This window comes from Seriola aureovittata, chromosome 23, assembly GCF_021018895.1.
Source record: "Seriola aureovittata isolate HTS-2021-v1 ecotype China chromosome 23, ASM2101889v1, whole genome shotgun sequence".
Classification (NCBI taxonomy): domain Eukaryota; kingdom Metazoa; phylum Chordata; class Actinopteri; order Carangiformes; family Carangidae; genus Seriola; species Seriola aureovittata.
This window is the reverse complement of record NC_079386.1, coordinates 2,994,566-3,010,334: the sequence shown is the minus strand read 5'-3', so window position 1 is coordinate 3,010,334 and position 15,769 is coordinate 2,994,566. Positions and strand designations below refer to the sequence as shown.

At 42.1% G+C, this 15,769-nt stretch overlaps 1 protein-coding gene across 7 annotated transcripts in view; it reads left to right on the top strand.

The window, feature by feature from the left end:
- The window catches only part of sorcs2 (sortilin-related VPS10 domain containing receptor 2), a 318,274-nt gene that overhangs the window by 89,043 nt on the left and 213,462 nt on the right, over positions 1–15,769 (top strand). For all 7 annotated transcript variants that reach the window (XM_056368848.1, XM_056368847.1, XM_056368846.1 and 4 more), the window contains exon 2: positions 7,016–7,083. In XM_056368848.1, the coding sequence (XP_056224823.1) occupies positions 7,016–7,083 (68 nt within the window). The remainder of the gene's footprint in view (positions 1–7,015; positions 7,084–15,769) is intronic.

Below are 15,769 nucleotides of genomic sequence, written 5' to 3'. Positions count from 1 at the left end.
ACTTTTGTGCCACAAGAATATAAATTGAGCTTTTTTTTTTTTTTTTAAGTTCCTGTCTTTTATTCCAGCCTGTGATGAATTGTTTATGTGTGTGGTCTGTTTCTGGAGAATGCGAGGTGCCCTGGAGGGATGAGGAGGAGGATTGTGGGGGGTGGGGTGGGGTGGGGGGGGGGTGGGTCGGGGTTGCACACTTCGATGGAGTATTTGTATTTCACTGTTTTTGCTTTGTAAATGAATGAGTGCATTCTTTCTCCGGAGCTTCAGCGTCTGTCTGTCTTTATTTCCCCCCCTCAGCCTCTTTCTTCCTCTGTCTCCTCCTCAGCAGCTGATTGATAGCGCTCCATTGACACAGTTGATGGAAATGTCTGGAGGACAAACCGCGGTTGTCAAGCTGGAGTTCATGATCAACTTGGCCATGAGCTGGACTCTCAATGGGGCCTCTTGTAGCTCTTGTGCGGAGTCATCCAGGGGTCCTGACCACCCTGTTGACTTTCCCCCAATAAAAGCCATTAGCTTCATTGTCTGCCAGCTTACAAACAAGGAGCCCACAGTGGCTGATTATGTGGTCACGGTATTACAAGATGGTTACAACAGAGCGATACTTCCTCGGCGACAGTTTGATTAGGTCGTCGGGTTCATCACAAACTTCCTCGCAACTTGTTATCTGAATCGATAACAAGAGGATACGGAAGAGTTTTTTTTTTTTTTTTCTGTCACTGCTCGTGAAAAAAAAATGAGCTCCCGCTTTGCTGGCTTTAGCTTGACATGTTTTCCGATACTTGTTGTGTCTAAGTATGGTTCTGTGATTTATTTCTATTGAATTGCAACCGACTGGCATTTCTTTAAAAAAAAAAAAAAAAAAAAAGATGGAATTTTTTTTCCAGTACCACTCTGGGTTGGATTCTCAGTCTGTGCCAATTTTGCCCTTGAGTCCAATGAGCTGTAGGAAGAAGCTGCCAAGTTCTAGTCTTAATGCACTGCTCTGTACACTAGAGGCAATAGAGGAATCTGGCTCCTGTGCTGTTCAGCAGTTTTGTCAGTGTGGGTTGGTGCGCTGCTGCCAAATAAACGCTCTCTCTGCCTCCTGCCAGCAGTGATTTATGGTGGAATACATCCTTGCCCTGTCCACTTCATCCCCAAAGACAAATTATTTTCCAATTGAGCAGAACTTAGGCCTTGAAGAGCGGCTAAACACGGGGAAAGAGAGGCAGAATATATCATTAAATCTGCCAGGGAGGTTATGTTTTTCGCCCGTGACTGCTTGCTTGTTTGGTTTTTTTGTTTGTTATTGCACAAAAAGTACCAAACCGATTTGGACCAAACTTGATGGATGTGGCATGGGCTGGTTAAAAGAGGCGGGTCTGGGAATTTCTGGGAAACTCTTTCCCTAACATTGTGAGATAAGACATTGTTTGACACGCATGAATTTCTCAGGAAATAATGTTTGGTTCTTGATGTAAAACAGGGTTCTCCAGCCTTTTTACACTGAGAGCTTCTTTGACAAAATAAAAGTGGCTGAGAGCTCCTCATGTTTTATATTACTGGTTACATGGCAACATATTTCCTGTTTGTTGGAAAAGTTTAGTTTATATCTGTTCTGTTATCAGAAGAGTTGCTATCACTGCGTGTCACCTACAGCTGATCTGATGTAAACAAACATGACAGCGTAATGTAAGTAACGTTAGTTGCATTTTTCAACAAGTTGTGTTTAAAGTTTGTTCTATACATCCCTGGTTTGTACAGACTCTGTTCTCAGAACCAATGGGTGAGCTACCTCCTGTTAGAAACCCCTGGTGTAAAACATGAGACTTATTTATGGTGTTGAGATCTATGACTTTGAATTTTGGTTGAGGTTCAGATAATAATCTGAACTGACAGACGTGAAGGATTGTTTTGCTTTGGTGGAGGCCTGCGGTCTAGTGAGTAGCATTTTGAGGAATGATGCATATGTCAATTTCATTGGGTTGATAGAATTGAGATGTACAGTTTATTTTCTCTGTTTCTTTCATGTAGCAGACAGAGGATGTGATTTAATGTGTGCCACACTTACAAAGCTATAATTATAGATTTATATTCTAGACATGGCTTCCTTGGAAGCAGCAGGCCAAATGTATTTTGTGCCAGAGGAAGTGTACAGGCTGTGCTTCTTGAACCCGGCACTGGGACACGGCGCACGTTCTATGTGTTGACACAATACAATGCAAAGACGATGCAAAGTGATGTGCTTTGTATATACTATCAGGTTGTTCTGTTGCACAACTCCATCATTTCAAGAGTGAAGTCATGCGGTGTGTTTGTCCTCCCTGCTCCCTACAATGACTGTATGTTCCAACGATTGAGATCATGATTAGAGCTGAAACAATTAGTCGACTAATCAGTCATTTTTAATAATCAGTTGTTTGAATTAGGGCTGCACAATTAATTGAAATCTCAATATGGCCAAGTGCAATATCCAAGTCACAGGAGCTGCAATTTGTTTTTGATAAAAGGTAAAATGTGTCACATTGTCGTGCATTGTTAGCACCGTAAGTGTTGTGGTGCTCAGAGATGCCCTGGCTTACACATTATATTCTCCAGATGAAAAGGAACATGTTTGTTTGGTGCAAGAAATCTTTTCTTTTTTAAATGTGAAACTGAAATCACAATCACGTATCGCAGTATCTGCCAGAATGATTGCAATATGAGGTATTTTTGCATATCGTGCAGCCTTGGTTTGAGTCTTTGAAAGTAAATTGAATCTCTTTGGGTTTTGATCTGTTGGCTGCTCTCCCTGGTTTCTGGGAGGGAAGCTGCACACCGTTCACAGCTGGTATCAACGGTACTTGATGTTTGTACTACACTAAATCTTGATGGTTGTTGGTGTTTTTCACAGTTTTCAGACATTTTAAAGACCGATATGAATTATTGATCGATCAAGGAAATCTTCTGCAGATTAGCCCACAATGAAAATAATCATTCTTTGGATCACTTTTTGCTTTAAAGCTGCACTTATTACTCTTTTTATATCAACAATTTATCAAATAACTGTGTGGGTTCATCACTCATGGTAACTTTCTTTGCAACCCAGCAGGCAATTGTTTTCAGTGAAAAAGCTCTGGTAAAGCCACAGTGCACTACCTGCCCAGCAGTAAGGAAAAAGTTAGTTAGCTAACGTAGCGCTGTTGCTAACCAACGTCATGAGTGTATCAAATCAAATCAAATCAAATCGAACAAAACGAAATAAAATGAATACAGCTCAAGGAGGAAGGAAACTAAGATTGGCTTGAGAGAGTGTGGTAGATCTCATCCTCACGTCAAGAGCCCAGTGCTCTGCCTCCACTCTGCCTTTCTGCCTGCATGGGGAGAGTGTCAAACTTTGCACTAGTGTCTCATTAGGAGAGAGACAGCTGTGCAGAGGCGGACAGCCTGTTTCCAGAGACACCAGTTGAGTCACATTAGGCCAAAGACCAACCAGGGAATACTTGCTACATTCTGCACGACTCAGAAGGCCTCACAGAGCGGCTTGTTCACGACTTCAGATGGGGATGCTATCTAAATCTTCATCAGCAAATAAAGTTTTTATGACAGTTAGAGTCGTAGAAAGAAGCGGGTTGTACGCTGTCACTGCATCTGTTAGAGCTGTTATCAGCCCTGGCAAGCAGGCTCCCGCTCAGGGAGATGTGTCCTCTGTTCTGCTTTTCTGGACTCCATAAACATCTTTGGAAGCCAAGCTCCACCAGGCTTGGAACTCCTGAGTTTGGGTTGCTTTGAGCCAAGTGCCTTGAGACTCCACTGAGTGGCTTTGATGGCAGTCTGTGTTGTGGAAATGAGTCTCGAGCTCTCAAAACTCATTGGGTATGTCCCCAGCTGTGGTTCTCCGCTTTTACCAACTTTTAGTTCGGTGCGGGAAAAAAACAACTTTTTGTAGACACAGTTAAAGAATAGTATAGTAACTGTGCTTGAATGCTACAGGCTGTGGGATCGCTCTGACATGAGAGGGCAATAACTCTTGGGCTCTTATTATGCCATCGGTGCCGGCGACAGCCAGAGCCGTCTGTCCCATTCTCGTGGATGCGATATCTCAGTAAGGCCTTGACGGAACTTCTTCAAATTTGGCACAAACATTCACCTGGACTCAAGGACCAAGTGATTAGATTTTGGTGGCTAAAGGTCAAAGGTCAAATTCATGGTGACCTCACAAAATGTGATTGAGGTCGATATGTCGAGAACACAAAAAGTGTTTTGGCGGAGGAATACAACTGCGAGGCGTAATTCTAGTTTTTCCTAGAGGTGAGGTCTTGTAGCGCTTCAGCAAAACATTTGGGCCTGCAGCCACGTATTTTAGTAAGTGAACTAAGCAAGACAACGCAGCCTTCAGCCTTTCTGACAAAGAGATCAAGCAGATATTTACCTCCCGAGCTTGTTAGCAGGCTTTTATTTTCTCAGAGGCCACCAAGACTGTAAAAATTTCACACGTTTGTTCTTTCAGAAGTAAAAATAAGAGCCTTAGTCATGTAACTAGCACCATAGAGAATATGGTGATACAGGCAGTGCTTGCTTTCCACATTAAGATGTATCAGGAGTGTCCATATTGCACAGAGCTTGCAGCTTGACTACCTGTGAGCAGCCACCTTCAAGACAGTCTGTTGGCAGCTGCCTCTGGGCAAGACCCTTGGCCCATCAACTTGCCTCTGCCTGAAGGCAGGCCCCGGTTTTTCACTCGCTCCGTTACCTAGAACTGCGAGCTGGCCTGTCAATCACACCTCCAGGCCCCACTGTGCTGCCTGACCCACTGGCACTCTTGCCATGACAACGCAAATCCCAGCAGACCTTGCTGTCAAGAGCAGGAGATCTCAGAAATATGAAAGACAAGAGTCTCTGATCCAGTACACACTTATGGGGTTTCTGCCCTGGACCAAGATGTCTTGGTCATATGAATAATACATACATCTTAGTTTTTATTTGTGAAACGCTGTAATAACATAATATACAATATATGTATATCATATATATAATATGTTTTCAGTCTCCTAACCCGAAAACAAACGAGTACTCTACTTGAAATAAAGATTTCACATCTAAATCGCCTCAAGAAAAATGTGTTTAAGCTAAATTTATAATTTTGCTTGCACAAAGGAGGAACACTGAGGAGAGCACAGCGTGAGCTTTCTCTAGAATCAAGTTAGTTGTTCCGGGTGATAGTTTCTCCAAGCACCCTCTAATAAAACTCATGAAAATCAGCAGCGGTGCAGACGTAGTTTCCCTTTGCAGATTAGAGATCAGTTGAAATCTTGGCCAAACATTGATCACATCTATGCAGGTCTATTGACCCACCAATTGTGCTTTTACGTATAAAGTAAGTAAGTAATTATGAAGTATTGATTAAAGACACTCTCTTCAAGTCCTGTTGCCTGAAACTGTTTGTGCTTATGGGCCTAAAAGAGAGAGAGAAGAGAAATAGGAGTAGATTTTTTTTAAATGTGATTTTCTTTTTTCTTTTATTTGCCTTTGAGGGTTAAAATGGAATTTTTAAACACTAGTTTATCATGTTTGTATTTATTATTTTTCCTCATTAAATTTGTACCATTAAAGCTTAATAAAGAAAAATGAAAATATAGAACATTATTAAAAATCTACCAAATTAAGAACAATGTAAAATTCATAGTTGGCAGTTTAATCAAAATTCTTATGAGGAAAATGGTAAATATTAAATTACAAATTGAATTATACAGAGAACCAATGAGAGAAGATGTGTAACACCAAATCAGGAATTGTTTGAAATTTCTTTGTTATTACTGTTGAACAATATTAAATCATCCATTAGCACTTCTCATAGCTGTTAGCATGGGCTAGTATTTAGCTTGTGAAGCCACAAGATCAAGAGAACTGTGAATTGCTCAGTTTGATCATGTCTAAAATGATTAATTATTTAAGCTTCCTCAGTTATTAAGCTAGTTTAATGCACAAGTGATCTGAAGCTGGTTAGAAGGTTTTTTATTTTGTGGCTAATCATTATTCATTTTAGGTATTTGAAGATAACAGAGAAACAAGTTGTAAACACCACACTGACAAAATTATCACCTTATAAGAGTTGTAGTAAAACCAAAACAATGAGCTGAAAGATGGTACAATGCTCTGTAGAGCTGAGGGGAACTGCTAAATGCTAAATCAGGAGATGATTCTCTGTGAGTTCATTGTCCTTTGATACATTGTTAAAGGTTCCATATAATATAAAGGTAGATGTCCGTGTGTTGTTTGATTATATATCAGGTCTAGGTTCTATATTAATACAGTGAAAGTATCAAAGCGCTCAGTCCACAGAGAAATGCACACAGCCTGTATTCAGAAACTGAGTCTTAAAACCAGCCGTCAGGACTTCTGGAACTTTGTGATGTCACAACAAAGCAGTCACCACTGTCAGCCATGCTCCAAGCCCCGTCCACCTGGACCCACCATCCATGATTTGAGTGTTTACCTGAAATCTGTTATATTTTTAGTAAATCACTTAGAAAACAGTCAGAAGAGAGGCTCAGAGCCTCCTCTCTTTTGATTGGCTGGCTGACATGTTGTTACTAGAGCTCCAGAGAGAAGCCTGAGAGGGGAGATGTAAATCTACTTTGAGATGGTTTTTGGTTATTAAAACTACAAATATATCTTCTTATGGATCAACATTTCAAATAAAACACAGGAGAATAGGAAAATATGGAGCTTTAATGTAAAAATATTGATTAGTGTAGCTTTAAAAAAAGAGAAAGTACTGAATTATAATCTGATACTGTTTGTTAAATGAAATACAGCTGCTTTGAAATGAATAAAATATTTTACAACAAAAGATGTAATTGAGCAGTTGTATGAGTTAAGAAATGGATGAGAAATCAAAACAAAAAACTGAATTTTTCATGCCTCTTTAAAATGATCTGAGGGGTTGTGGATAAAAAATCCTGACTATGGCTCTGATTTCATTCACCATCCAGTCCTTCTCTTCAGTTCTATCTTATGTCTAACGTGTATCTCTCTCCTCCACCTTCTGTCGCAGGTCATCCTGATCCTGACCAAGTACTACCACGCTGACTCCACCAAGGTGCTGGAGAGCTCGCTGTGGAGGTAGGCCAAACGTTTACACCATGTTCACTCTTGCTGGAATATCTATATGTCACGTCCTGCCTCAGCGAGGTCAGTGCCGATGTCGGTTTCCTCTCCGCCGCGCTTCCTCAAGGAGACGAGGGGTTTGATAGAGAGCTGCGAGCGCTAGGACGGACAAAACATCAGCAGGCAGCTAGGAGTGAAGTGGGGGACCGGAGAGCGGCGCTGGGAGGCCAGAGTGGGCATCTGTTTGGGCAGATAGCATATCAGCATGGCACAGGGCAGGACGGCGGGCGCCGGCAGTGCCAGGGAAAGGGGTCAAGTCTGGCTGGCAGAGCTTCTTCTATTTAGCAAAGCTGCTGCTCGCCAACAACTCTTCACACTGCTCTTTGCGTTTGAGCGGCAGAAAAAGCGACGCATCCGTTCCCCTCCACTTCACAACAACTGTATCTTGTGATTGTAGATATTTCTTCTCATGGAATATTAATTTCCTCTTTATTCTACATCTTCCCCCTCCAGCTCCTGGGGTGCTGCTATGTAGCTGAGGCTGACCTTCTCACAGAGTGGGGGTTGTAGAGACTTAATTATATTAAAATTTCCCAATAAAACCTCAGACAATAGTGAGGACAGGGCTCATAACACTGGCTAAAATTAGCCGTCTAGAAGACATTCGCATGAGTAAAAGGTTTCTGATGGTGGTACTTAATTCATGCCATTTACCTCACTGAGGGCTCCATGACTTCAAAGCTTCAGCCTCTCATTATCTCACTAGCTGACTGCCTGTCTCCCTGGAGGACAGACATGAATAATGTACATATTTTTATCCTGCCCCTGTTGATGTTTTAATTGTTGCAGTCTATGAATAATGCTCCAGATTCACCACTGGACAGCCGGCTCGAGAAAGGGGGGAAAAAAAAAAAACATAGCAAATGGTTGAGTTTAATCTGAATTGAATCTAAATTGGCAGAAGCAGAAGAAGCTGCCAGGCTGCCTGTCGGCGTTCATGTCCCAAAAAAAGCGGAATTTACCATGAAATTAGCATGTTTCCAAGAGGGCTCTGTGGCCACGTCTTGGTAGGTATTATGTGTGAGGTGTTACCTCAGTGTCTTGTAGTTGTCAGCTCGGCGTGGTGTGGCGTGGACAGACAGAATCCACAACAGCCTATAGGCTTTGAAGTCCCAGGGCTGCAGGATCAAATGAGGAAGATGGGGGGAAGATGAATGGGTTTGGCGTCTTGCCCTGTCAGGTGGCGTAGATCAAGATGCCAGATTTCACACAGGGGGAAAGTTAACAGCACAGAGGAAAAGTTTTTGAGGGCGGCTGAGTAAATGAACTGAGAACCTTTCAGATCAGCAGTGCTCTATAGAGGCTCGTCTTGTGTCAGTGAGCAAAGCACACAGCCGCTGTCTTCACAGTTCAGCACCTATATCTGAGCAGCTCAGGTGAATCCCAGCCAGAACACTGGATATCGGCCAGTGTCATTCAATTCTCAGGATCAGTCAGTAAAATGTCTTTCCAAAGTTTAAGCGAGGCTTATTTCATAGCAGACTCTTGGCTTTTTCCTGCATTATCAAACGTTGCCAGCTCGCACCTTCTAATCGTAACCAGAACCACACTCGGTGCCATGTCTGTATTTCCCGTTGTGCTGTGGAGAGTTTTGTCTGCCCTCGGGCTTTGGCGTCAGTGCTGGCTCCTTTGTAATGGCTGCCTGTTATTCCAGCATGTCTGTCCTTCAGTCTGTTATGACTGGCCCAAGGTCCCGTGCTATAACATGGCTGATAAAAGAGCTCCACACATCCCCCCTCACTCGCCTGGTGAGAGCGGCTCTCTTTTTGAAGGGAGAGCAGGAGAAAGCCAGTGGAAACTCATGGACTACCTGAGGCTTTCTGGGCAGGTTGTGCTCCTCTTTTAGGTGTTAAAGTGAGAAGATGAAAAAATTTGATGCAGATTCATCTTTCTTTCTTTTTTCTTTCTTTCTTTCTTTCATTCTTTCTTTCGTTCTTTCTGTGGTCATAGAAGTCTAGTGTTTTCCTTGATGCTGCAGCATTGATGTTATGTTCTATTTCAGAGAAAAACAAGAGTCTTCATTTAGGGGAGTTTTGCCAAACTTTTTCACTCTAAATAACATTTGGTTATTTAATGATGATTTTAAATGTGCTACATTTACCCTGCTATCAGTAAAACATTAAGGACTTGAGGTCCTATGGGAGTTTAAGGAAGTGTTATTCAAATGGCCACACTTGAAGATGATGTGGAAACCCTGTGATCCCAGCCTCCTCCTGGATGCATCCCACTGCCTGTGTGATCTCTCTCTCTAATAACATCTTTTTCAGCCTTGACAAAACACTTTCGGACAGCCTCTTTTCAAAATCGGTTCTTGGTGACGGAAGAAATGACAGAATTATTTCTGTGTAGAATGAAAAAACTCCAGAAACAAATTTGAACCCCACCTACTTTAACACCTTTGCACACCTGGCCAATCACTGCATGAACTAGGCACAAGTGTCAGGTTGTCAGTTTCGGAAAAATTGGCATAAATTTTTAATACCACTCACCTGATTCCCTGAATCAGATGTTGTGACAGTTCAACAGGCGCTTTGAAGTGTGTTTTGAAGTTTGAGTCATACTGAGACCTTTTCTGCATTCATTTAGAAATATTAAAGGTCCCATATTGCATGAATTAAAATTTCCATGTCATCTTTGATTATAAAGAAGGTCTAGGTGTTCTATCCATATTGTGAAAGTAGTGCATTGGTCAGTCTGAGCCTTAAAACCAGCCGTCAGGACTTCTGTAACTTTGTGATGTCACAACAAAGTAGTCGCCGCCCTCAGTCATGCCCCAAGCCCTGCCCACCTTGACCCACCATCCAACCTTAGAAGATTTGGTGATTGTTTACCTGAAATCTGTTATATTTTATTCCATCACTGAGAAAACAGTCAGCCAATCAGAAGAGAGGCTCAAAGCCTCCTCTCTTCTGATTGGCTCACTGACCAGGTGTTACTAGCCTGAGAAAGGCTAAAAACCACAAATATATATTTTCCTATGAGTCACCACTTCAAATAAAACACAGAAGAAGAGGAAAATATGGAGCTTTAACATGAAGTGATTTTCAGTAATTAACGGTAAATGTTTAACAGTCTCTGGAAACAGCAGATGGTGAATAGTGTGACGCTGAATATGAGAGCCACAACGAGTGTCCTGCTTGAAGACACTTAAATAAGATATGGTCACCCACTCAGCTCGTCCCCACTTGTGCCTTAAATGCAGATCGAATTTGGATACGGCATCGGAGTACACAGAGGGAAAGGTGCTTGTAGATTACGCAGAGATGTGAGGATTTGCCACTGCATTACCAAACACTGTGATGACTGCGGGCTGACAGAACGAATCTTAAGACTCTGTTGCTCCAAGTCGAACCATGAAACACTCAGTAAACCTTTTTGATCCTCAAACTGAACGGAGCAGATGTGCACTTCTTCTTTTTTGAATCCTCAGTGCGAGTGTTTCTTATTTTTAGATGATACACAGAGCTTCAAACTTTGAGCCATCACAGGTTTATGATTTGATGGATGATAATATCTTGGTTTCTGGTGGTGTTTTACTGTCTGAGAAAGGGCTAAATTCTGTTCTAGATGCTTCTAAAACCACAAATTGCATCTCTTAAATTAATTTGCCATATATTGGAGCATCCTTTGATTTTATTTTTATAAGATGAACACAGAAAGTGCAATTATCTGTGCTCAAATCCAGGCATATTTGATATTGGTGGAGGTTTCATCTGCCTTAGGAATGAACCTTCCCAAAGCCGCGTTGATCGAATCCTGGTATGTACAGTGTACCCTCATTTTGTATCTTCAATTTAACCCAAAAATGAACATACACTCTCATAAACTGGGTGCTGGTGTGAGAGTCAGGGGGGTATTTATAATTCATGCCCCCTCTTCACACATCTTCATCTGAAGAGGTGGGGGAGGGGGAGTGGTAGCCACTGCACAGCGGGGGGGGGGCTTCACTGCTCGCTTGTGGATGAGGTGGTCGTCTGCAAGCCAGCACTTCTGTACGTCCGTCCCGTTCCAGTGGATACAATATCTCTGTAACACATTGAAGAAACTTCTTCAAATTCGGCACAAACATCCACCTGGACTCAAGGATGAACGGATTAGATTTTGGGGGTCAAAAGTTAACGGTTAAGGGCGTGGTGACATCACACAGCGCAATTTTTTATCCTTATGAACGTGATATCTCGGTAACGCCTTGACGGAATTTCTTTAAATGTGGTGAAAACATTCACCTGGACTGAAAGACAAACTGATTAGATTTGGTTAGTTAAAGGTCAAAGGTCAAAGTCAGTGTGACCTCAAAAAAAAAAAGTTGCAATAAAAATGCAATATCACAGGATAAACAGGGATGTAACCTGAAACTAGTCTAAGTGGCCAGAGGCAGGCACCCAAGAGGAGGTCTTGTTTTGTACTTGTTTCATTTATGGTTACTTGTGTGTGTGTGTGCATGCATCTTTGCATTTTTTGTGATTATTTGTGTGTCTGTGGGAATGTGAGAATCAGAAAGACATCAGCTAACTCAAAGAGAGAGGAGAGAGAGGTGGACGAATCAAAAGAGCCTCCAGGGCTTCTTTACTCTGAACAGTAGGGGCATCAAACTTCAGACATACTCATCAGCCCCTCCAACAACCCCCCCCCCCTCTCCATCAATTAACTCATCCTTTCCATTCCTCTCTGCTTCTTTCTCTCCGACTCAAAGTCAATTTGCACATTTTCTCTGTTTTCAACAAAGCCGCTCTTTAAAGCCGCGTTCAAGAAGCCGAGCAATCAGGGAGATGAAAAGTGATGATACAGGTAGCAGAAGCTTTGATGGTTCTCGTCGGCAGAGGAGGTCACGACAGCAGCAAAACAGCAATACGATACCAATGAGTAGAAGGAAATAACACATGAATCGATTTACTTAAGCAGAGCATATACATATAGATTAACACATTAATATGCAGGCAGTTGAATAATTACTGTAATCGACAGTCAGATCATGCAACCAACCGGCAAACACAGTGAGCAACATTGTCTATGGGAAATCCTACAGTTTGTAAGCATCTTCAATGCAACAGAGCGTTTCAATATTACAGCATTACAAATTTATTTCTATTCTTGACTATTTATACTTACCGTCATCAATATGTTTTTATGCCTCCTCGCTGATTAGATTTTGGTGGTGAAAGGTCAAAGTTACTGTGACCTTACAAATCCTTCAGTCGTCATTGACTCTACAGGCCTCCAGGAACACACTGGATACGCCGCGTGTGAGTGGCGGCTGCGAAGCGTTTTACATCCATATTGACAGTTTAAGTAACATCTCTGGCCTCAAACATGTTTAGTTTTTCACGTTTAACAGGTTAGAGCGACACGCTGCCTGTGTGACACGCACATGACACGCATCAGAGATTTGTCACATGTGATGTGTCTCCCAGCAAAAACAGACAGAGAACAGACCCGTTGATTTCATATTATCATCATACCAGCAACATCATGAAACTGACACCTCCACTACAGTCGTCTCTATATTTTTTTAACCATTTTAGCAGCTGCATGTGGAGACGGAGACATTTTAGTGACTTTTTATGTCAAAAATGAATCTGAAATTCCACATTCAAGTAATCTGCAAACTCTTATGTAGAGAGATAGAGCAGAGAAGCAGCTGGTGTGAACACACACATACACACACACACACACACACACACACACACGTCTTTCTCCTAAGCAGGTCAGTGACATCAGCTCACGCAACGCAGGCAGTGACTTCCCGGCTTAAGGGAGGTGTCCGATCGGCTGCAAAGTCATTCGCACGACAAGCCGGTACAGTCACAGCGAGAAGGAACGATCTTCAGAGACAAGAAGAACGAGGACAGTGATCAGACCTCGTGCAGTATTACTCCCCAACACCTGTAAACATACTTTGAGAGAGAGAGTTAAAGAGTAAAACTGAACGACAGCGTCGATGCAGAGCGCAGATGGAATGTAAGACGAGTGAAAGAAGTCACTTCATAAACTCGTGTTTCTTTGCTTCAGTTTGTTTCAGTGTCTTGAAGCTGCTGCTTTGAGGCTCAGTACCGCAGCTCCAGCTCACTGCTAACTTTGATGCCTCCTTAATCAGTTAATTTCAGACGTGTGTGTGTGTGTGTGTGTGTGTGTGTGTGTGTGTCTACTTACGCTAACACACACGGTTATTTCACCATCACAAATGTGTTGATGATTAGCCCTCCCTGGGGTCCAGATCACATTTCCCCAAACTAAACCAGGAGAGAGAGCCACAGAGTAGAAACATGCGCTTTTGGGCCTAATCAGGACAGCATGTTTCATTTCCCCTCCGCTCTTCCTCTTACCCACTCCTCACTTCCATTCATTTATTTCCCTCTCAGGCTGATTTCCATCCATTTTCTTTCTTTCTCTCTCTCCCCGTTCTCCCCGTTCTCGCTGTGTTGCTCCCTCAGTCCAGATGGTCTGGGGTGCAGTAAATACTTAATTGAGGCGAGAGCATCATCCTCCCTTCAGCCCCACACACCCCAACTCCACCACCACCTCACCGCTTCCCTCATCCATGCATATTTCAGAGCCTGGAGAGAGAGACACATAGATAATGAGAGACAGAGAGAGAGAGAGAGAGGCAGCACCCAAGAGAGCTCTGTCTGCTACTTAAGATGGCAGCCAGCGAGTCTACTTTCTTAACACAAGTGGTTTGATATAGAACCACAAAACAGGTCTCCAGGGTCATGACACGGTGCTGGCAGAACCATTTTAGAAAGGATCTCTACAGAACTCTGAGGCGTTACAGGCACAAATAGAAAACTAAACCCTAACTGGGGAGATGTTGAAGAGCTTTTTCTGGGTGAATCATTGTACACAGGTACAATGAAGAACAGACAAGAAGCTGCTCCAGTGATGGATAATTTATTGTGTTTGGGTGGAGAAAAGTCCTGGGGGCCCAGATGCATGAAACCTTGTAGATTCATGAAAAGAACTATGTGTACGCACAAAACCAGAAATATAAATACGCGTTCTTTGCATCAGGATTATAAAGCCGTGCGTACGCATGGTTTCGCTTAATCAATCTCACTCATTGAGAAATTGGGCGCATGTGCACGAGCCTCATTTCCACTCCCACATTTAGCCATAAATAAATAAATACAATTTTTTTTGCACGTCTCAAGACGACAGAAAATACATTCTTAAGACATAATTGATGTGACATAAAATGTGGACATCAAAATAGATGTTTTTGACCAATCCGTGTTCCACAGAGGACGCTCTCTCAATCAATCGAGTTGCATAATAAAAAAACACTGTCTGTGCCACAAGTGATCAGACACAGAGATGAGTGTGAAACTGAGACTCTCACAGATAAGAGACAAAAACACTCATCAGTTTACTTTACTACAATCATTTACTCTGAACCTCATTTATTGGCACTCGAGAGTCTTAATGAGGCTCCAGACAGACTCTAACACTGTGATCAGTAAATATTAAAATAATATCAAACAGTTTAATGAATTTACTCACAATAAATGAAAAGATATCAAACGATGCTGAAAGAACCATTGAGCACAAACACAGTTATTTCAGTTTGTGAATTTGAAATGACGTATGCATGGTTTTTGTGTGTACGCATCATTGACGCGTCCGGCCCCTGGTCTTGTCTCCGTTTCCTCATAGAAGAAGGGACAATGTAGATATGCAGCCAGCTACTGATCTGTATCCTTCATGAGAGGAGATGCACTTTCCCTCCTTTCAGTGGATTCAGATCATCAGTTCATTTTCAGTAGTGAATATTGAATTAAATTCAATCCTTGTTAATTTTGTTTCTGTGAACGCACAGCTCAATGGTACTTCAATAAAGTTAATTGAACATGGTTTAATTAGTTTAGTTTTAAACATTATGATAGAAAACATTGACTTTAATTGGATTTGCTTATTCAGAGAAAGCGACGCATAACTCAGCTGCAGTTTGAAACCCACTCTATATAAACCAGCTGTTCTCACTGTGAAGGAATTTTCTTACTTTTAGTAGATACACACTGCCACCGTAGGTACGTGTCATACAGACCTCATACTGTTAGACAGTAGCTCGCTGTTTAACTTCTATAATGACTGATTGTGTCCAGATGGCTCCATTCCTATCCTCAGTAACCATGACGACCAAGGTCTTATAGATAAGCATGCAGGGAAGAGCATAACTCGGAGAGAGCTGCTCAAATCCAGTTCTCTGGATGTGAAGCAAAAGGAAAGACAGGCAGCAGTGGTTAGGTCAGACATGTCGCTATGTTTAGTGACCAATAGAATCTTCACACATATAGGTGAAGACTATAGACGAGCCTTGTTTGGGCTCATCATTTTCTCCTCAGTGTGTCAAGTTTTCAATAAATACTTCTTCCCAAGACATCTGAGTGTGAAATCTCCAGGTGAACTTTTTTCGGTTCACAAGACCAACAATCACATCTTAAAGCTACACTAATCATTATCTGGCCGTTATGTAATCAATAGGCCAAATGACTGGAATGTGGAAGGGGTTTGCTTGTACTGATGGACCCTGTGAAAGGCTTTTTAGCCTCTTTAAGGCCCACAAATTTAGCTGTTTTCTTCTTTGTTTCCTTGATGTTATCAACACTGTAGATAGTAGGTAGAAAAGGTTATGGTAAACCCTTTG